This window comes from Anabrus simplex, chromosome 3 (assembly GCF_040414725.1).
Source record: "Anabrus simplex isolate iqAnaSimp1 chromosome 3, ASM4041472v1, whole genome shotgun sequence".
Lineage (NCBI taxonomy): Eukaryota > Metazoa > Arthropoda > Insecta > Orthoptera > Tettigoniidae > Anabrus > Anabrus simplex.
In genome coordinates, this window is record NC_090267.1 from 397,888,384 (window position 1) to 397,911,191 (window position 22,808).

A 22,808-nucleotide genomic window follows, 5' to 3' on the forward strand; every position below is an offset into this window, starting at 1 on the left:
TGAATGGTAAAAGGGCACTGCCTTTCAAGGGCTGATTCTACTTCACTCGAAGTTGGTGGTGTTTCTTTAGATATATTATCACTGCAGCTTGACTGAATCTGTGCATTAGGACTGAAGTCCTTCTTTATACCATCGCATAAATTCTCAAAGTACAATTTCATAATTTCTCTTATTTCTGTGTCTTCCCTAGTGATGCTCCCATCTGGTTTCTGTAAAGCTGTTATTTGCTTATAACTACTCCTGGTATTTCTAATAACACTGTACAGCAATTTGGAATTTGCTTTACTATCTTCTTCCAATGTATTTGTAAAACCAATCCAAGACTTTTGTTTTTCATCTGCTCACTCACAGTCTACAATCTCTGTATGCCTGTTGCAATTCACTCATTTTTAATTCATCTTTTTCATCTCCTTTCTGAATTTCTTTATAACTTGAGCCCTTCTTGCTTCATTTTTCTTCTGAACTGCACTCATTACTTCATCATTCCACCAGGCTGTTTTTCTTTCCTTTACTTTACTACTAATTTTGCCACAGCAGTTCCAAAAAGACATTCTTTGAATCTGTTCCACTCTGTATTTCCTCCTTGTGTTCTGTCTGCAGGTATTTTGGAGGCCACCTTTTTTTTGTATACATCATTTTATTTTCTACTTTTTTCAGTTCCCAGGTTTTAATTTTTGGTTATTTAGTTTTCCTTGGCGTGTATATTTTTACATTTTTGATGATTACAAGAAGCAGTTTCTGGTTACTGTCTAAGCTCTCACTTGGTACAACCTTTACATCACAAATAGTTTGACCAGCTTTTCCATCAGATATTATGTAATCTATTAAGGATTTGGATTGTCCATCCCAACTATACCTTGTTATTTTGTGAGATAATTATACTTGGAACCAGGTGTTATTTATTTTTAAGCCATTTCTTACACAAAAATCTAGAAGTTGTTCACCTTCCTGGTTCCTGGAACCAAAACCATGCAGGCCCAGCACATTTTCATACAAAGATATTATATTATATTTTATTATATTACACATCATGTATTCCAGAACAAAGATCTAAGTATCCGCATGAAAATAATTGTGTACCAAATTGTTGTTATTTCTACGTCACTCTGTGGGTGTGAAACCTGGACCCTATATCACCGGGACATCAAGAAACTGAACACTTTCATCAACAAAAACTTAGATCCATCATGAACATCAAATGGGATGGCTATATAACTAATATAGCAGTTCTCCAGAAAGCAAAGCTAAATAGTATCGAAGCCACTGTAACCACTATTTCGAGCGCGTACATAAATAATAAATAGAAATAATAGAACAATAGTAGTAGTAAATAATATAATACTTAATAATATGAATAAGGAGATAGAAAAATGACGCAGTGGGGGTGAATCGCATTAAAACATGGAAACATGACGAGTATCTTACGATATGCAAACTTACATCAAATACAAGGACCACTTACAGGCCTAAAAATGACAACTAAGACAGGAGAGTGGAACGTGCGGGAAGCCCTTATGAGGTCCATGGGAACGTATGACGTTATGGGGGAGAAAAGACAAATAATTATTAAGGAAATGAACAAATAAATGAACTGCGGATTAACTGATACTTGAGATACAAAACAAAGAAGTGTAAGTAAAACAACTAAGGTCTTCGATCATGAACAAACCTTGACATAGAGATTCAGAATTTACAGAATGAAGGGAGACAACCTCGAACGAAACAACATTAATTACACAATTCAAGAAAGTGTTATCCTTTACTTACAATTACAACTAGATTTAGAAAAGAAAGTTTGCCTCTGAAAACAACATGTTGAGGACTAGCATAATCGCTGAAAACTAGAGGAAACTCCGGCACATGGGATGAACTTTTACATAATTACTGAATTTACATTAAGTGGGAATAAGAATGCATTTAAATAACATAAGGCAAAAACGCGCTTACCTTTCGCGGCTGATGACCCATTGCGGGACGGGCGCTAAACACGCCCGCCCCTGTAGTGATCCAAATTCAAAGACGCGGACAAATTGACTCGCACACGTGAGGAGCCACAAACAGGAAATAGAGTGATCACAAATGACCAATAGCAACACTCCAGTTTGCCACATTCACCAATTAAAAATTATAATATACTGGCCAATAAAAACACTTGTACTTTTGGTCATTGATAATAATTATCTTCTGGAATCGCATATTGCATATTAGCGAATATTACAAAACGACAGGAAAGGGCCACTTACACATGGCACACCCTGCGTCACAAGTCATGTATAAAATTTCCACATCCCTTTCCATAGTTAAGAAAATAATACAATTTAAATCAGGAAATGTAACAGAACATAAATCTTCTTCATAGTCCATTTCTTCATATGCCTAAATATGTAATAATTTTTAAATAAGAAAGCTTCATACAATAATTTGCTTTGCACAAATTCTTCAGTTCTTTAAATGTTTTTGTTTACCTAAAATGATGACAAGATAAAATTTACATAACATTACATACATAATAAGGACTTCTGTTGCATCACTGATTTTTTGCTCACCAACGGCCACAGCCACCATCGTTGGTCATCAGCTTAGATGGGCAGGCTATATCCATCGTATGAGTGACAGCAGACTCCCTCGGCAAATCCTGTGTGGTGAACTCAGCACTGGCAAGAGGACTCGTGGTGCTCCTCTGAAGCGATATAAAGACCAACTTAAGCAGACCATGAGAAGAGTAGATATAAACCCAAATATTTGGCATACTTTCGCATTGGATTGCCCTCGCTGTCGTTCTACCATCTCAGCTGCAGTTGCACAGTTTGAGCAGGAACGTCGAAGACAGGAAGAGAAAACTCGCCAGAGAAAGAAGCTACGTCAAACACTGCCACATCTCCCACCTTCCATCGGATGCAACATGTGTGGCTGCATGTTTTATGCAAGAATTGGTCTGATAAGCTATCAACACCACTTTCATCATGTGGACTAAGGATTACGGAACTGCAGGTGAGAAACGAAAACTCGGATACGAGTACTGGCCGACGATGATGATATTATATTAATAACGCTGAAATGACTTGTTAAGACATGATGTAAAGCTTGCTAATGACAATAATACAGGGAAAATAATTTAAGAGTTCAGTCTTCAGCTCACATGCTGTAGGAATTCCCGAGCGAGCGCCATATGGCTTGTGTCAACACTGGCGAGATAAGAAGTGTTCACTGCCAGTGCGCAGCTGTTTAGCACTCTGTCCCTCAGTTTGCTAGAAGGACTCCAGGTCAGTCCACATAAGTCGCTTCGGAGAGTAGCTCAGGAAAGTGGTATTTCACCTTCTTCAGCACTTAATGCAACAAAATTGTTACATTTACTATCTTATCGGACTCATTCAGTCCATAACATACTGCCTACAGATTTCAATGCAAGAATACGATTTTGCAATTGGCTAATGAATAGTGTCCACGATGGTATTGTGGATCCGAACTTTCTTTTTATAAGCGACGAAGCCTGGTTTCATTTGAGTGGATATGTCAGTTCACAGAACAATAGAATCTGGGATTCAGACAACCTGCATACTTTACAGCCGAGACCTCTGCACGATGTGAAGGGGGGTGTGTGGTGCACTATGAGTGCCTGACGAATTATCGGTCCAATATTTTTTCAGGACACAATTACTCCTGACCGTTATGTTCACAACATTCTGGAACCATTTTTTGCTGAATTGACTGAAAAAGAGAAAAGATACGCCTATTTCCAGCAGGATAGTGCAACGGCCCATACGGTGCGTAGCTCTACACAATGGTTACAGGAAGTGTTCGATGATGATTAGATCATCAGTAAAGGCTTATGGCCTCCTCGTTCGCCTGATTTAAGCATATGTGATTTTTATCTATGGGGAAATCTTAAAGGAAAAGTTTACAGGAATAATCCTCGAACTGCAGAAGAATGAAAAATTGAAATTAGGAACATTGTGTGTTCTATCGGTGTCCATGAACTACAAAGTGTGTTTCGAAATCTCATTACAAGATGTGAAGCTTGCATTGCAGCTGAAGGAGATCACTTTCAGCATCATCTGTAAATACTGGTGAGTTCAGTTTAATTTCCTAGTTGATTTGTTTATTTATTTATTACTGGTGAGTTCAGTTTAATTTCCTAGTTGATTTATTTATTTTTTTATTCATTTACTTATTTGTCCAGAGGATCTATGTAGCCAGTGAGTTCAGTTTCATTTAGTTTCTACAGGCATAATCATGCCGCTTCTTTGAGCCGACTATGCCTGCTTGTCATTGCGGGAACTGCGCTCGCTGTCTCCGCTTCCCTCCGCCTAATCCTCGGCACTCTGTCCTGAACTTTTAAATTAATCACCCTGTACTAACAATACAATAGAACTAATGTTCAGAAATCTTACCTTTGTAATTCTACCAATAAATACAGAATCATGAAGAACAGGGAGAGAATTGCAGCCCATAAACTTCCAACCATATATAAGCCCATGTCTTGAAATCTGCAGAAAGAAAACATGTATCTTTTCTTTTCTGTGGAACCATTTTTAAGCTCAAATAAAAAGTTTCTTAGATTTTTTTTTAAGAGCTATAAACACTGTAGTACAGTCATCAGTTTAATGTGTCATTTACATGCAAAGACTCTCTAATAACTTTATGACTGTTGTGTTTACAGTATAATAGTGTGCATATTTCAGTTGTCCGTTTGAAAAACTGAGAAAGTTCAAATGAACAACATTTTTAAGAACAGAAAATTCTTCTCTTATTGTATCTTTCAATGCTGCAAAACTCAAACATCAAGGGAATGTACCTGTACTCATTTATTGTTATTTCGGGAGTTTTTGGAACACTGTGGCATATTACTGTCAAAACTGATAAATATAATTTGGATACTAAGTTTTGTCACTGTATTAACCCTAGACCGGACGCACCAATTTTTGTCATACTACCAGGCACGTGGTTAACTTTGTCAACCAGTTATGTTTTCAGTCGTTTACAGGCTTCCAATCGCATAAATATTTCATTTAACGGCATCTTATGTTTTGTTTCAATGTTATTCTCCAAATAAAATTAAAAATTTGTATTAGTGATTAATATGAATGTACTTGAAACGGATAATCATGAACATGTGAACTAATTCTGATAAGGACATGAACACTGCGCCTATTTAAAATGAATTAAGCAGTAGATACACAATTAAATTAAAATAATGGTCATATTTTAATATTTGCACAATTATACAATGAAATGATCAGATATAATAGCAAAAAAATTACTGGATGAAAAATAAACTTTGTTGCCATATCCAAGAAATCTTTCACATATTATCCCCCGAGCAATGCCATAATTTCACTACGGTTCGCAAATTTAGCATCGCGCTCACGGCTGTAATTCACTTCCTCCAGCTTCCTAGAAATGTACAAATTAGTCCAGTATAATAGTTCATTGACCGTCTCAGTGTTTATCAAACTGCATGAAACAGTCAATCTCTGTTGATACCTTCCTTGCCTCCTCTTCCTGTCCTGGCAGTATTTTTACATTATTCCTTGATTTTACCCTCAAAGTAAGTTTTGAAAAGTCCGTCGTGGACCACATTGTTCTTCCATCTCTCCCGAAGATAAATTCCCTTTCATTATCGTCTTCAAAGATCTTACTGTCCAAATCGGCCTCCTGCTCGGTATCACTGTTATGATCCTGATCCGATACGTTCATAATTTCCTCCTCCCCATCTGAAAAGTCCAAGGCAGGGTCCTCTATTTCATCGGACAACTGGCTCAAAATGTCAGGTGTGTCTTCATCATTGACAAAACGAGACCTGAAATAGAAATATACTACATGTAATTATGCCTAACTTTGCCTAATTACCCAAAAAGTACAGTGGAAAGGAAATTTTAAAGAAATAAATTTTACTTACATGACGAGGCGCGCGGTTGACTTTGTCAACCAGCTTCGGGTTCGAAGAGTTTGCTTGGAACAATTACACACGTATCGCTTCCACTGTTGTCGAAACTCGACTGAACTGAAGGTCAAGAGTGAGAGGAAAGGTATTAGTTGCGAGGTTGTGAAAGACTGACAGTTCTAGGAATTACTGCTTAAAATAGCGTGCTGGTTGACAAAAACAACCAGCGTGCCCGGTTAAGGACTAGCTGGTTACCTGTCCTTCATACGGGATGAAAACATTGTACATGGTTCTTAGCATTACCTGAGAATAGAATATTCAGTGAGCAAAGAACTTAGAATGTGGAAAGAATAATTAACTTTGAAGAAGTTACCAAAACAATAAGTAACGAAAGAGAGAAAGAATATGAGGAGCAATTACTTTAAGCTGATCCAGTTTCTTCTGATTTTGAAGACTTTGCTTGTGTAGTAATAATTGCTTCAAGAATGTGTTGCACAGACTACTGTTATTTATGTCTTGATGTATTTTGCTGTTTATTTTTCATAAAACACGTATTACTAATTAAAAGTTTCATTAATCATACAAACTTAGGCTACATATTGATGCCATACTAGCCATAGTTAACAAAATATTCTGGTTCATTGCGATTAATTGCACCAGAACCACAAAATTGTGAAATTAAAATTCCTTCAAATCATACCGCATATAGCAAATGCTCTGAGACAGTGCTTTGGCCTATTTCGGGACTGCTCGTGTCTATTGCTGGTCCACTCACCAGCGATGCCTGAGCTAAGGTCTCCTTGCTCCTTATAACCTGTCGCCTTACGCACCCTCCTTATGTCCCTCAGCCTGCATCCTCAGTCCTGATATTGAAACTCTTCACTGGTTCTGGAGAACAATCGAGTGTTGAAGTCAAAATTATAGCTACATGCGTAAATGTAGAGAGCTAATAAAAGAAATAGGCCCGTGCTAAACCATTTTAATAAGACATCTATTTCTAGGATGTTCACTGAACCACTGAACATACAAAATACACCATACCTGCTTCTGATATACTAGGTTGGATAACCATCCCCCTGGGGGGCAGGGAGAAACGAACTATTGATCAGGTCATGCACAGCTGGCCATGTGGGAAGCATCCTTACCCGCTGAGTTCTACACCAATAGTGGACATTGCCTGGCCTTGAGACTTGTGATAGTCATGGCAAAGCATACAGTGGCCAGGAACTGCAGCCACTTGAACACAAATGGGCAGTTGCTCAGGATCAAGAGGATGTGAGGTATAAAAACAGACTCGCCCACACCACATCACTTGAAGATAATTTCTGCCTCGATAACATGTCTCTGAAAGCTACACACCTGTAGCCGCATGCTGCTATACAACTTGGGGGTGCTCAAATTGCACATGAGCATGATGGGAACTCCAGTTTTGAACATGAACTTATAAGCAGGTAATCCAGGATCTCTTCTGGGTGATAAACAATGTCATGCTGGTTGAGAAAAGGGTTCACTGAAAAGTATGACCTAGCATTACTATGGAATAGGGCCAGAATCATCCTGCTTATCGTGACTGCTGGGTTATTGATTGACATGAGAATGGCATGATTATAGAGCTGGAGCTTTCTAAGTGTGGAAGCTCATGAATTCTACGAAAAATGTTCACGATAAGTTGTTCCTGGGATTCCATCAATGTCCCAAGAGAAGGAAATATGCTTATGAGACCATTGGTTTCTTACATGCGGTTCCCTCGTCAGTTCTCATCAGAAGGTCAGAAGACTCCTCTGCCCCATGAAAAACTCCAAAAAGGACCCTCATGTTCATTATAAGAGGGAAATGCTCAGTAACTGTCCACAGGAAAGACCTGTTGAAGGAAGTGTTAATTTTGTCCTCCCGTGTCTCCATCACCACAACTGCTGGTTTGCCTAAAGTCCCCTGAGAATAACATAGTGACACCTCCCAAAGTCCGATTGGTGTTCTTTAGGTCTTTCAAGGTATAGCCCAATGCCTCCATACTCAACTTATGAGCCATACTCATCCCACATGATGAGTGAGCACTCTCGGATCATTTGAGCCTTTGGAGCATTCCTCAAAATGGAGCATACCAAGATCTGCACTTGACACTGATCAAAATCTTAAACATCAAATGGGCATTCTTTCCTCCAGGGAGTAAGGTTGCTGCAATCTCTGATGAAGCCACTGCCAGAGCTGTTTGGTCTCACTTTTCACCTGGCTTACAATCATGTTTATGAGAACTGTCTTTCCAGTTCCTCCATGAGTGTCAAGGCAAAAATCTTCTAATGTACTGGATTGCGAATACCCAAAAGAACATTCTCATAAACTTCTGCACAACAAAGAAATCTCTCAGCTTACAAGGCCTAGGGAATCTTTTCATGCCCTTAGTGGCCCTTGTCTTTCTTTGGCCAATACCTTCATTTTTTGAAGTGTTGGACCCCTACCATTTTTTCCCTCTGATTAGTATTAATAGAAGACAGTTGCCCAGTTGTACTTCCTCTTAAAACAATAATCACCACCACCACCACCACCTGCCACAGACATCGTCTCAGTGGTGTGATGAACGACAAACCTGGACTGGTACGGACTGGAACCAGGTTGTCTTTAGTGATGAATCCTGTTTGTCTTTGTGCACTGAAAATGGCTATGTTCATGTCTAGAGGCCTCATGGTGAGCACCTCAATCTTGCCTTGCTGTGGTGCAACACACCGCCTCCACTGCTGGAGTGCCGGTCAGGGGAGCCATCGCATGACAGTCGGTCAGCCTTAGTAGTGATATGAGGGACACCAGTGATACCAGGGTAATGCTCAGCCACACAAAGCAAAGCTACTACAAGAATGCTTCCACAATATTGCCACACTTCTGCACCCTGTCAGATCGCCAGATTTATTGTCCATTGAACATATCTGGGACCTCCTGCGACACCAATTTCAGCAGCCCAGGACTTTACACAATCTAGAAAACCAGTTACATCAAAATAGAGACAGATGTGCTATAGGATACCACACAAAACCTGTATGTTTCCTTGCCCCACTCATATGACATAATATATCCAAGGTAGTGTAACAGTTCAAATCCTGTTACAAGGTGATATCTGTATTATTATTATTATTATTATTATTATTATTATTATTATTATTATTATTATTATTATTATTATTATTATTTTATTTGTGATATTATTATTATTATTATTATTATTATTATTATTATTATTATTATTATTATTATTATTATTATTATTATTATTATTATTATTATTATTATTATATCGCTTGCATGATTATAGTCAATTTGTAATATCCTACTGCCGCTCCAGGCAATTTTACCATTGTATGTAACATTTGGAGCCGGGTGGGAGTAATATTTTAGTTATTTCTGGAGATTGCATAGCTGTGTTAGCTAAGGCCATACATACTTGGACCAGCATCTTATAGCGTCAGTCAAATGGATGGTGAACAGTGAGATAGTCAATTGGAAGGAGAGGCCTCAGTCGGTCAGTTAGTTGAAGTCATATAGAAGGAGAGACTTGCCATGAAGTCATGTGGATGAAGACACTTGCCAAGAAGTGTTGTACTGAGATGATAGTAGTCAGTCATCTGGATGGAGAAGCAGCAGTTTCATGGATACTTAGTCGTCAGTGAAACAAAAAGATACATCACAAAATTAGGCTTGAGACACCTACAGCAAATACCAAGTCAATGGAATACATTGTAATTACACTCAAAGTGTTGAAGGTACAGTCAAGTGAAACAGTGGGGGATAAATATCTTGTATAACTTTTAAATGTCCAGTCAAGAGGAATTCAAATTTAATGCCTAGTTTCTTTCACCTGTAATATCATAATTTTATATTTTCATCTGATTTATTGCAGCAAGTTTTACTATTTTTCTCAAATAATTTAAAGAATATATTTTGTCCTATCAAATTAATTTATCGTTTTATTTCAATGGTAGAATTAGATAACCTCAAATTTAATGGGGAAACAAAATGACAATCTCCTTTTCCCAGAACCTATGTGGTATGTTGTCAAAAGTAAGCTTATTACCCCACACCCTAGAGATATTCAAGACTCTCATACTATTACTGCTGCATTGAGTTGTAGCTGGCGCCCATAAAATATTGTATGTGTACGTAATCAGATAAGAACAAAGTGTGAGGACAAGGTCCAATGAATGAGTATTTTATTTAATAAATATTATTTTCATATTTTTCATTTTAATTCTATTTTATATTCTAAATGTGTGTAAGTGAGGATAGTCAAAATGTCACAGTAGAAGTGGGCCCACAGAGTATTATAGTCTCTAATTCAACTGATCATCATTCCACAGTAAAGTGTCCTTTTTCTCTGATACAGTAACTGTTTACTTACATCATCATTATAATCACCCATATTAAGTTTCATGCAATTCTAACAATTCCTTCTTGGTACACAAATTTTTTGACATAAATATGTCTTATAGCTGGGGGTCATCCAAAAATTTGTGTAACGAAATAGTGTCATGCAACAAAATGTGTGTTGCAATGTTACCTAGCAACAGTATCTTGAGAGCTGCACAGGCGATGGAACTGTATGTCATGGGCATCCACCAATACTTCACAACACAGCCTGCATGGTCGCTAGGTAACATTGCATCACACATTTTACTGAAAGTCATATTTATGATCATTTGGTTTTTCCAACGGGAAATTTAATAATTGTTTTGCAAGTGAGTGTATATTATTCTTTGAGTTTGTGGTTTTTTTAATCCAAGTTTTATTTATTTTTTGCTATTTTGCTTTACGTCGCACCGACACAGATAGGTCTTATGGCGATGATGGGACAGGAAAGGCCTGGGAGTTGGAAGAAAGCGGCCGTGGCCTTGATTAAGGTACAGCCCTAGCATTTGCCTGGTGTGAAAATGGGAAACCACGGAAAACCATCTTCAGGGCTGCCGACAGTGGGATTCGAACCCACTATCTTCCGGATGCAAGCTACAGGTGCACGGCCCTAACCGCATGACCAACTTGCCCGTTAATCCAAGTTTTACATTTAAAGATTCTGAAGAAGGGAGGCAGTGACAGTCAATGACATATCAAAAAACAAAATTACCAGTTCAGCAATTTTATGTGATTTAAACACTCATGCTTCACTCAGCATTATATAGAAATCAAATCAAAATGCACATAGGTGATTTACATATCTGTGGCTTCAAGGGATGTGATGGATTTGAATAGCCACTTAACAACAACTAAATATATTATGTGCTTTAAAAGTTCATCATCCTCTCATGTGATGACATCTTACTTCACACCAAAATTCTCAAAGATAGATGAAAGTGTTAGTGCAATTGAGGGTACATTATCATTTCATACTGTAAGTCACCACCAGTTTTACAGATCTATGGATTGTACTGCATCACTACTTCCTGTACTATTTGAGGATTTGGAGAAACTGACATACACCCAAACAAGACAGAGGCCATTGTTAACAAAGTGATGTCTCTGGACTCTAAAATCTATTGAGAACACTAAATTTCTGGGTATAGCAAGTGATGCCAGTAACTGCAGTAGTTGTAATTATTTCCAATCATTGTTCAATATTTTGATTGAAAAATAGCTATATTGTTTAAAATTCTAAATTTGATGATGATGATGATGATGATAATGATGATGCTTGCTGTTTAAAGGGGCCTAACATCTAAGGTCGTCGGCCTGAAAAATTTCAAAATTCAAGTAGTTGTGAGAATGAAACTACTAACACCATATCAGATCTTGTAATTTGTGTGTTAAAAACGCATGATATCAGTGATAAATGTATTTTCTGGTTATAAAACAAATGTGAACTTTGGAGGCATTAACAGCCCTGCTACAGGAAACAATGGTTTTGCCCTTCTAAATAATGTTTTGCTTACTTAAGGGAATAGAATATCCTGCCCATGTTTTGCACATTACTTTGCAACATGGAAATGATTTATTGCTTATTGACATAAGAGTCAATAGCTCTAGAATTTGGATTGGGACAAAGGAACGAAAGAGGAAGTCGGCTGGTTGAATTCTGCACTGACCATAATTTAGTCCTCGCCAATACTTGGTTCAAACACCACAAACGACGGCTGTATACGTGGACGAGACCTGGAGACACTGGAAGGTATCAAATAGACTTCATTATGATTAGGCAGAGATTCAGAAACCAGGTGTTGGATTGCAAAACTTTCCCAGGAGCAGACGTGGACTCTGACCACAACTTGTTGGTCATGAAATGCCATCTGAAGTTGAAGAAATTGAAGAAAGGAAAGAATGCCAAAAGATGGGATCTAGACAAGTTGAAAGAAAAGAGTGTGATGGATTGTTTCAAGGAACATGTTGCACAAGGACTAAATGAAAAGGCTGAAGGAAGCACTATAGAGGAAGAGTGGAGAGTCATGAAAAATGAAGTCAGTAGGGCTGCTGAAGAAATGTTAGGAAGGAAGAAAAGATCAACTAAGAATCAGTGGATAACTCAGGAGATACTAGACCTGATTGATGAACGACGAAAATACAAGAATGCTAGAAATGAAGAGGGCAGAAAAGAATACAGGCGATTAAAGAATGAAGTGGATAGAAAGTGCAAGGTAGCTAAGGAAGAATGGCTGAAGGAGAAGTGCAAGGATGTCGAAGGCTGTATGGTCCTGGGAAAGGTAGATGCTGCATACAGGAAAATCAAGGAAACCTTTGGAGAAAGGAAATCTAGGCGTGTGCATATTAAGAGCTCAGATGGAAAGCCACTTCTAGGGAAAGAAGACAAAGCAGAAAGATGGCAGGAGCATATCCAACAGTTGTATCAAGGTAACCATGTAGATAATTTGGTTCTGGAACATGAAGAGGCTGTTGATGCTGATGAAATGGGAGACCCAATTTTGAGGTCAGAGTTTGACAGAGCTGTGAGTGACCTAAATAGGAACAAGGCACCTGGAATTGATGATAATCCCTCTGAATTACTGACTGCCTTAGGAGAAACCAGCATGGTAAGGTTATTTCATTTAGTGTGCAAGATGTATGAGACAGGAGAAGTCCCATCCGATTTTCGGCAGAATGTTGTTATACCTATTCCCAAGAAAGCCGGTGCTGACAGGTGTGAAAACTACCGCACTATTAGTTTAGTATCTCATGCCTGCAAAATTTTAACACGTATTATTTACAGAAGAATGGAAAAACAAGTTGAAGCTGAGTTGGGGGAAGATCAATTTGGCTTCAGAAGAAATGTAGGAACACGTGAAGCAATCCTGACTTTACGTCTGATCTTAGAGGATCGAATCAAGAAGGACAAGCCCACGTACATGGCATTCGTAGATCTAGAAAAGGCATTCGATAATGTTGATTGGACCAGGCTATTTATGATTCTGAAGATGATAGGGATCAGATACCGAGAACGAAGAATTATCTACAACCTGTATAAAAATCAGTCTGCAGTGATAAGAATCGAGGGCTTTGAAAAAGAAGCAGCAATCCAGAAAGGAGTGAGGCAAGGCTGCAGTTTGTCCCCTCTCCTTTTCAATGTTTACATAGAACAGGCAGTAAAGGAAATCAAAGAGAAATTTGGAAAGGGAATCACAGTCCAAGGAGAGGAAATCAAAACCTTGAGATTTGCCGATGATATTGTTATTTTATCTGAGACTGCAGAAGATCTCGAGAAGTTGCTGAATGGTATGGATGAAGTTTTAGGTAAGGAGTACAAGATGAAAATAAATAAGTCCAAAACAAAAGTAATGGAGTGCAGTCGAACGAAGGCAGGTGATGTAGGAAATATTAGATTAGGAAATGAAGTCTTAAAGGAAGTAGATGAATATTGTTACTTGGGTAGTAAAATAACCAACGATGGCAGAAGTAAGGAGGACATAAAATGCAGACTAGCACAAGCCAGGAAGAATTTTCTTAAGAAAAGAAATTTGCTCACTTCAAACATTGATATCGGAATTAGAAAGATGTTTTTGAAGACTTTTGTGTGGAGCGTGGCATTGTATGGAAGTGAAACATGGACGATAACTAGCTCAGAAAGAAAGAGAATAGAAGCTTTTGAAATGTGGTGTTACAGAAGACTGCTGAAGGTGAGATGGATAGATCGAATCACGAATGAAGAGATACTGAATCGAATTGGTGAGAGGAGATCGATTTGGCTACATTTGACGAGAAGAAGAGATAGAATGATAGGACACATCTTAAGACACCCAGGACTTGTTCAGGTGGTTTTTGAGGGAAGTGTAGGTGGCAAGAACGGTAGGGGTAGACCAAGGTATGAATATGACAAACAGATTAGAGCAGATGTAGGATGCAATAGTTACGTAGAAATGAAAAGGTTAGCACGGGATAGGGTGGCATGGAGAGCTGCTGCATCAAACCAGTCTATGGACTGATGACTCAACAACAACAAAAACAGCTCTAAAATATTTCAATTTCTTTTCAATATACACTAACTGCACTGAAAAACTTGCAGAGTTTTATGATTTTCTCAACATAAATTACAGTATGAACAATTGCTTCATCACTCCAAAAACATGCTTCCTTCCCACTCCTAACCCTTTCCTATCCCATCGTCGCCAAAAGACCTATCTGTGTCGCTGCGACTTAAAAAAATTGTAAAAAGAAGTCTTTTTTCAACCATTGAGATAATCTTTAAGTTGTATTCTGCTTTAAGATGTTATTTTTTTATCAGACTCTAATGACCTAAGAATCTTGAAAAATGTCTTCAAAGATGAGTTTCACTCACGAATGTTGTTTTTACTACAGTTAAAGATCTAAAAGAGGAACATAGCCATTTATTGGATATAATTTGAATTCAGAGCTCTGGAAAACAGGTTGCAAAATTAGTTTCTGCCAATTAAAGTTTCCTAAAAACTTGAGAATCTAAGAGAAGATGGATTAGAAATAGAAGTAAACAATTTCATAAATTCTGCCCTGTCTCTGTACCAGTCATGTAAATATTAATTAGATAAATGGAATGTTCAATGTTCTGAATTTCAATGTTTTTATTGGTTGAACATGAAAGATTTGAAATATTGTACCAGTGAGTTTTAACTTCTTTAACTACATTAACAAAAACCAGAAATATGTTTTGGATGATCTGAAATTGCTTGATGAATTCTGTGCTCTAAAAGAATTTGCTTTGAAAGGCATTTTTCTTGGAAGCAATACATTTTTAGTGGACTCTTTTTTTTTTTAAACAGCTTGCGAGCATTACATGTTTTCAACAATTGCTGAATATACAGTATGTAGATTCTTTTTTTTTTTATTGCACATAATGCCAATGTTGAAAGGGTATTTTTACCAATAAGACCACTGGTTAGATGAAAAAACATTCTATTGGTAGAAGCAGTAAAGGATACAATACTGTAATTTTAAGCATTTTTCATGTAAAGAATTTCACACTATTTGTTGCAATCCCCAAAGTTCCTGACGGGCATTTTCTCATCACAGAAGTATGAACAATAAGACTGTAAAATGAATAATTCTGTAAAATTCACCTATTGTTTTTATTGTTCTCTGTGAATAAAGAAAAATTCAACATGTTGTCAGGCTTTTTTTTCAATGTCCTGCTTTTGAAAATGTATGATCTCCTGAACGTGAATGGATGTTCTGTAAAATGTTCAAAAGAGAATACTCTTCTGACAGTCTTTGATCACCAGGTGGAATACATAACTTCTTTTTGATATTTGTCCTTGATTAATGCCGAAAACAAATCGTCCAAACTCTTGAAGTCACAGTCCATACAGAACATGCATGCATTTGTCAGCTTACATATCACAGTCTAGTGACCCAAGAATCTTGAAAGATTTCTTCAAATGCCACAGCTCCTTTTCATTTCCTTTGTGGTAAGCAATACATATTGACATCAAAGGTCAACTATTTCATCGCCCACCCTCATTGGAGGGTCTGCCTTACAAAGGCTTCTTCTTCAGCTTCGTTTTGCCTCATGACTGAGGCGTCGTGACTATCATAATATCCAGCCCTCTAGCCGATGAACCATACTCCGCCATTCTTCCCTACCTAAAGCTTTCAATGTGGTTACTCTGAGGGAACACTGTAGGGGGCCGTTCACCATGTCAATCCATCGCGTTGGTACTTGTCCTCGTTGTCTGGTTCCTGGACTTTGCCCTCAACAATCAGCTTTTGAAGACTACCATCTCTGCGCATTATATGTCCAAAGTAGCATACAATCCGCTGAGAGACCTTACACGATAGACAAACTTTTATCTGAAGTTGGTTCAGGATTGATGTGTTCGTGCGATGAGCTGTCCAAGGAATCCTTAACATTTTCCTAGAGCACCACATTTCAAAGCTTTCTATCCACTCATGATTATGTTTGAGGATGGTCCACGTCTCTGCACCATACAAGAAGACTGAGAAGACTAGAGATTCAATGAGCTTCTTTTTGTCTTAATGGTGGTGATGTTATCTTTCCAGATCTTCTGCAGACGGATCATTGCTACCTTTGCTATTTCAATTCTTCACTTTATTTCATCTTTGGAACCACCAGAATTGGATAGTAAGGAGCCTAGGTATACATACTGATGTACAACTTCACACCCTCCAATCTGTTTGATATGTGGACTGTTGTTGTTCTTACGATCAACAATCATGACTTTGGTTTTCTGTCGATTTAGGTGTAATCCAATTTCTAGGCTTGCTTCCTCTACTCTCTTCATCAGCTCTGTCAACTCCTCTTCAGATGATGCTATCAAGGTGGTGTCATCAGCAAATCTGAAGTTGTTGATGTTGCATCCCCCAATGGAAAACCCTTTGTCCCAGCCATCTAATGCAGTTCTCATTGCATATTCACCATAGATATTGAAAAGTAACGGTGACAGGATACATCCGTGGTGAACTCCAGCCCTTGTATGAAACTGCTGAGACTGTTTGTTTTGAATCTTCACAGTGGCTGTATTTTCCTTATACAAGGACTTGAGGAGATCAATCAAATGGTGTGGCAAACCCATGTCACAAGTAACGCCTCTCAAGCAACAATACAGACGCACGATTTGAAACTCACGCCCCGTTCCCCACCACGCTCCACCCCTCCGCTACAGCATCAATACTACACTAGGAGCAGCAAGCTTAGCCGTTCAGACATAACTGGAACAATTGGTCCCAGCTAACGTCGAGAAGACAAGTAAGTTCATACGATAAACACTCACTCTACATTTATTACCGTATTGGGTTCCACATTCATCATTCTAATTCCCCGTTTTTTTCTCTTATCCAGTTACAGACAACTTATATTTCTCCCAGATTGAATATGCACCAATGGAAGTTTATCAACAAGAATGACAGAATTTTCCAAACATTTTTATCCAATAAGCAATGAATGAAATCAACAATATGTATCCTACTTACATGCTTTAATCTTAAAACATAACCATGCTTCCTTCTAAAGGAATATTCAAACTGTTTCAAACCCTAACATGAATGACTTTAACCAAGGTTCCGGTATTGTTAAAATTCTTACAACTCAGGCGACCATATCAACTGAAGAAACCCCAACTCACACAGTGATAAATTCTAGTCAATACAATTTGAGAAACCCTAATTCACGTTGTGATCAATCCAATCCACAATTGGAAGTCTAGTCAAGAAATGAAATTAAAGCAACATACAAAAGAAAGCCCTCCTAAATTTACAATTTTATAAGGTTCATTTATTTTTGGCCCAAATGTTGTCTCGGTTGGAAAGGAATTCATTCCAACTACATGTTGACTATAAATTGAATATTAACGATTTTAACCAAGATTCCGGTTTTGTAAAAGTTCCTACGAACGGTTGAAAAAACCCCAGCTCACGCAGTGATAAATTCTAGTCAATACAATTTGAGAAACCCCAATTCACACCTTGATCAATCCAATCCACAATTGGAAGTCTAGTCGTAATAAAATAAGTTAATTCATTGTTCATAAATTCTGGCAAAGTTATTACACATATTGTACATATTGTACACTATTGTAAACTATGTAAATAGTATAAGACAATTGTATTTAGATTTAGTTTACTATAAGTTCCAATGTTATAGTTTTAATTCTTGACCTTAAGTTTAATATAGGCTGAAGATACCCATAACTAGGGCGAAACGTGTCCCTAACTGGTGTGTTTAATTCATGTAGAATTTAACCACTAAAAATATACATTTGTATTGAATAGGTGGACACAATATTTTTAATCTTGAAAGAGTTTACTCAAACCCATGTCATCCAAAATTTTCCAAAGATGGTTCCATTTGACAGTATCGAAGGCCTTTTGGTAGTCAATAAAGCACAGATATACCGGAACATTGAATTCTCTAGCACCTGGCTAGAAATAGCCACACGAAATCAGAACTATTTCATGCCATGACACAATTGAGCCCAGTGTCAAAATACATTTCCTAATCTAGATAAAGGACACATACCAGAAAAAGCCTACTTCTTTAAAATTCCCCTTCCCAAATGCCCCTTGCATGGTTTTGGCCTAGTAAACCATTCAAATATAAGTTATCTGTCTTCTCCCTTATATTCATTGGCTCAAATAAGGCACTGAATTGCTCACAATAAATCGTTCATTAGATGAGGTGATAGCCTATATGCAACTTTATTTAACCTTATTCTTGAAACTACTTGAGAAGAGTTCAAAACACTGATTCCGGTATTAAATTAGTAACAGAATTTAATATCATTGCATAGGCTGATGGCAAAGCCTTACTTGCTGATAGTAAAAATAATCTTATAAGCTTGGCAGAAAAAGCAATGAATGAAAATGAAGGATTAGAGCATAAAGTCAATGACATACATACATACATACGTACATACATACATACATACATACATACATACATACATACATTATCATTATAGACTGTTATGCCTTTCAGTGTTTAGTCTGCAAGCCTCTGTGAATTTACTAAACGTCGTCACAATCTTCAATTTGCAACTAGTGTTGTGGCCTCATTTAGTTCTATACCTCTGTTATATCTGAACCTGCTTAACCAGTTTATAGTATTAAAGTCATGGGAAAAAAAAAAAAACCAGTATCATGTCTAAAAAAACTGGAGTTTATGCACATTACTAGGACATGCACAACTGAGACTAAATTACTGAATGTGTTTTAGAAAAGACAGAAAAGATAAAATCAAGAACCACACAAGGTACGGCTATGTCAGCTATAGTTCAAAATGACTGTCTAGAAATATAAAATTAAGGGTTTAGAATGGAATTATTTTACCAGTTACTTTCTAAGATGCAAAAAATTGGAAAATGAACAAGAAAGTTTTAATTTCTTTAGAAAAAAAGCCCTGCGCAAGCTCTTTGACCAAGTCAATGACAACAACACTAGGAGGATTAACAGTAATAATTAGAACTTGATATAGCAAAACAGATGTAATTGCTGTAATACAAAGCAGACATTTGAGATTGGCCATAATTATTACATCAAGCTGAAAACAGACAACTCGATCTATACTTTGCTGGAAAGACCAAGCAGTTTGGGATCTTCAGGAAGTAGAGGATATGAAGAATAAACTCCAGACTGAAGATTATGTCAAAGATTTGTGGAATTTTTAAATGGTCATGATAGTAATTGTAATTTCCATAATTTAAAAACTTACTGTCTTTTCTGTAATGTCCAAGAGCATTCAATCGATGTAAAAAATATGTTTAGAAAATGCTGACATCTTTCCAAAATTACATTTAGACTCAGTTAAGTTTAAAAAATTAATTCACTCTCAATCTTGATGTACTATTTCATCATTATAATATCATCTATTACCTGTGATGAACACCAGCTCAAAAAGTTTAGTCCTTAGCTCATAAAAACCTAACAAATGTGAAATGATAACATACCATATCTTGTTCATCAGGGACAAATCACAAAGGTCTTCTATTCAGTATGAGATAACACATTCCAGGGAATACTCACATGCTTATCATATTGATTAGCTGTAAGGAATCTATATAACATTTAGAGAGAAATTAGTTCAGAATGATATCTTATCACAGATGATGATAAAATAGTTTTAGAACATAGCTGCATTGGTCATATTGTCTATTATGCTATCTGCCTCTCCTTTTCCAGCTTAATAATAATTCATCCAGAAGATATTAGGAAAAACCATGATGGCAAATTGAAAATCAGGAACAATATGGAATTATATCAATACGTTGAACCCTTCATTGATGTCATAAGAAAACAACATCTAAAGTTCTACAGACATATAAACCACACGGATTCAACCTGACTGACCAACCATTCTATGAAAAACTCCATCCAAACTATTGATATATCAGATACATTGACAGAAACAGAGAAGACCTAAATCAGTCTGGCAATACACAAGACAGTATACATGACAAGACCACATACAGAAACAATATCCAGAGATGGGTTATTGCTATAAACTCCAGACTGAAGATCATGTCAAAGATTTGTGGGATTTTAAAATGGCCAAGATAGTAATTGTAATTTCCATAATTTAAAAACTCATTCTCTTTTCTATAATGTCCAAGAGCATTCAATTGATGTAAAAAATATGTTTAGAATATGCTGACAAAATTACATTTTGACTCAGTTAAGTCTGGCAATACACAGGACAGTATACACAACAAGACCACATAGAGAAACAATGTCCAGAAAGGGTCTGCTGAACAAAGACAGCAGTTAAGACAATGCATGAAAACGTATTGGCAAAAATGAGGGGAAAGGAAGAGGCTGAGTACTTAATAATATAATGATGATGATGATGATGATGATGATGATGATGATGATGATGATGATAATGGCTTGTATCTTGTGTTCAATAAGTGATGATTAACAGACCATTTTATCACTGTCCTTATTTCAAATTTAGCCTGTCTAGCAATTAGAATACCAAAATTTTCAGTTTTGGAATTTAATAGCTTAGGCACTACTACACTTAGTCCTAGTTTTCAGCATGAATTTGTTAATAACAGAACAGTGCATATTCTTAATTCCATCTGTTTTGTATTACTGCCATGTTGTGGAAGTATCTTACACATACTACTTTTATAATTCATTGGTTAATAGAAACTTCATGTACATACCCTCAGATAATAAATTTCTCTCTCATTGTTGTCCCTCCCCATGCAGCAGTGTCTTGCCACAGAACTGATTCTACTAGTGCTGAGTGTGATGTATTTAATACATGAGGAGGAGAACAAGCAATTATTTGAAAGAATTATAATGCTGCCATAATTTTCCAACTATTTCTGATATCTGCTTAACCAGTGTATAGTACCGTATTCATCTATTTTTAATATTCTAGGCACAGGTACTTAAGGAGATTATTATGTGGAGTAAAGATAACAGTTGATTATAATATGGAGGTAGTTAAATAATGATATTGTGACAATAAAGGCCTAGTGCAGGGCGGCCGGCAATAATGCCGGCGAGAGCTAATAATTGCGGTGCAGTTGCGACAGTGTGGATGAAACCAGCGGTGAGCAGTGGGGAATTCATTATTGAGGCCTATAATAAGGAAGCTGGAAACTGAATATCAATGGACGAGGCACCCAGAATTACCTGGAAGTGGGAACTACTAAAATCTTTAAGAAAAGCACGACTGGCACATGCTAGTCAGTCTGAAGTCAGTCTTGAAAATATAAATCACAAGTGAAAATAAGCAGTACGAGAAGGTTGCAAGTCCATGACAAGAGATTCATAGGGTGTTTACCTAGTCTTTGCTTGAATGATTTCAAGGAAGTTGAAAATTTAAGAAACATTTTCCTTGGTAAATTATCTAATACCCAATTCCACTTCCTATAAATGAACACTTGCCCCAATTTGTTCTCTTGAATTCCAGCTTTGTCTTCATTTTCAAAAACTCCATTCAACCTCATCTGTTTACTAATGTCATCCCACGCCCTCTCTCCTATGACAGCTGGAAACATACCTCTTAGTTGAGCAACTCATCTCTTTAGTCACAAGTCTTCCCAACCCAAAGTTTGCAATATTTTCATAACACTACTCTTTTGTTGGAAATCACCCGGATTACATTACGTTGCTTTCCTTTGGTATTCTCCATTTCTCGAATCAAGTAATCCTGGAGAGGCTCCCATACATTGGAACCATACCTTAATTCTGGATGTCAAAAATAAACTATCGTGATATTTTACCAATTTTACAGCAGAGCAGAAAGAAGCTGCTGAGGTGCATATTTTGCTACCTTTAAGGAAAGTCGAATCAACAGTTTTGACCATGGTAAACTATCATAAGAGCCAATACAATAAGGAGTGCAGCAGACTGCATAAGGTTGAACTGTTGTATGATCAGTTACCATCGTTTATTGCTGGTATGGGTATCACATAGCTCATACTCATTCCTGTAAAACATACATATACAGCAAAACAAGCTACATACCAGTTTTGCATTTACAATAGTTTACCTCTGATGTCTAGAATTGGGATCTTACCAGTGACTTATACCCACTCTCCTTCACATCCTTACTATAACCCCTAAATAACATCTGGTAAACTTATGTATCACTGCCTCTAATGCACATTTCTCAATTTTTTCCTCAAACAAATTGGCAACAATTAGACTTCCCAATGCTACCCTTTCAGTTTTTTTCAAAATATCTGCCATCCCATTAGAAGTATGTGGCTCATAAGCAGTGGTTGAAGAGAGCCTTGATGTCAGAAGGGAAAATTTCAACTAGAATTGAAGATTAATCTTCTATTTACAACTAGCACAGAGGCCTCATTTGAGCCACTTGCCTCTACACATCTTACATTGAAAAAGTTATTGCATCATTACATCTCTCGGGCTGAGTAGTTCAAGTTCTTCAATTTTTACGACTTTACTTCTGAATAAGGTCTCAATTAACATTCTCATATTGCTGGAATGTTTTTCCTAACATTCCGAAAAAAAGTAATATTTAAAAATTCAAAACAGACCACTGCTACTAAGCACTGTACTA

The 22,808-nt window shown here is 37.1% G+C and overlaps 1 protein-coding gene across 1 annotated transcript in view; it reads right to left on the reverse strand.

Moving 5' to 3' along the window:
- LOC136866827 (uncharacterized) overlaps positions 1 to 5,916 on the reverse strand; it is a 39,098-nt gene extending 33,182 nt beyond the window's left edge. The window contains exons 1-4 of the mRNA XM_068226733.1: positions 5,900 to 5,916; positions 5,542 to 5,800; positions 4,392 to 4,487; positions 2,547 to 2,680 (exon numbers count right to left, since the gene is read on the reverse strand). Coding sequence (XP_068082834.1) covers positions 2,547 to 2,680; positions 4,392 to 4,487; positions 5,542 to 5,800; positions 5,900 to 5,901 — 491 coding nt within the window. The 5' untranslated portion in view covers positions 5,902 to 5,916. The remainder of the gene's footprint in view (positions 1 to 2,546; positions 2,681 to 4,391; positions 4,488 to 5,541; positions 5,801 to 5,899) is intronic.
- Positions 5,917 to 22,808: the final 16,892 nt, after the last annotated feature.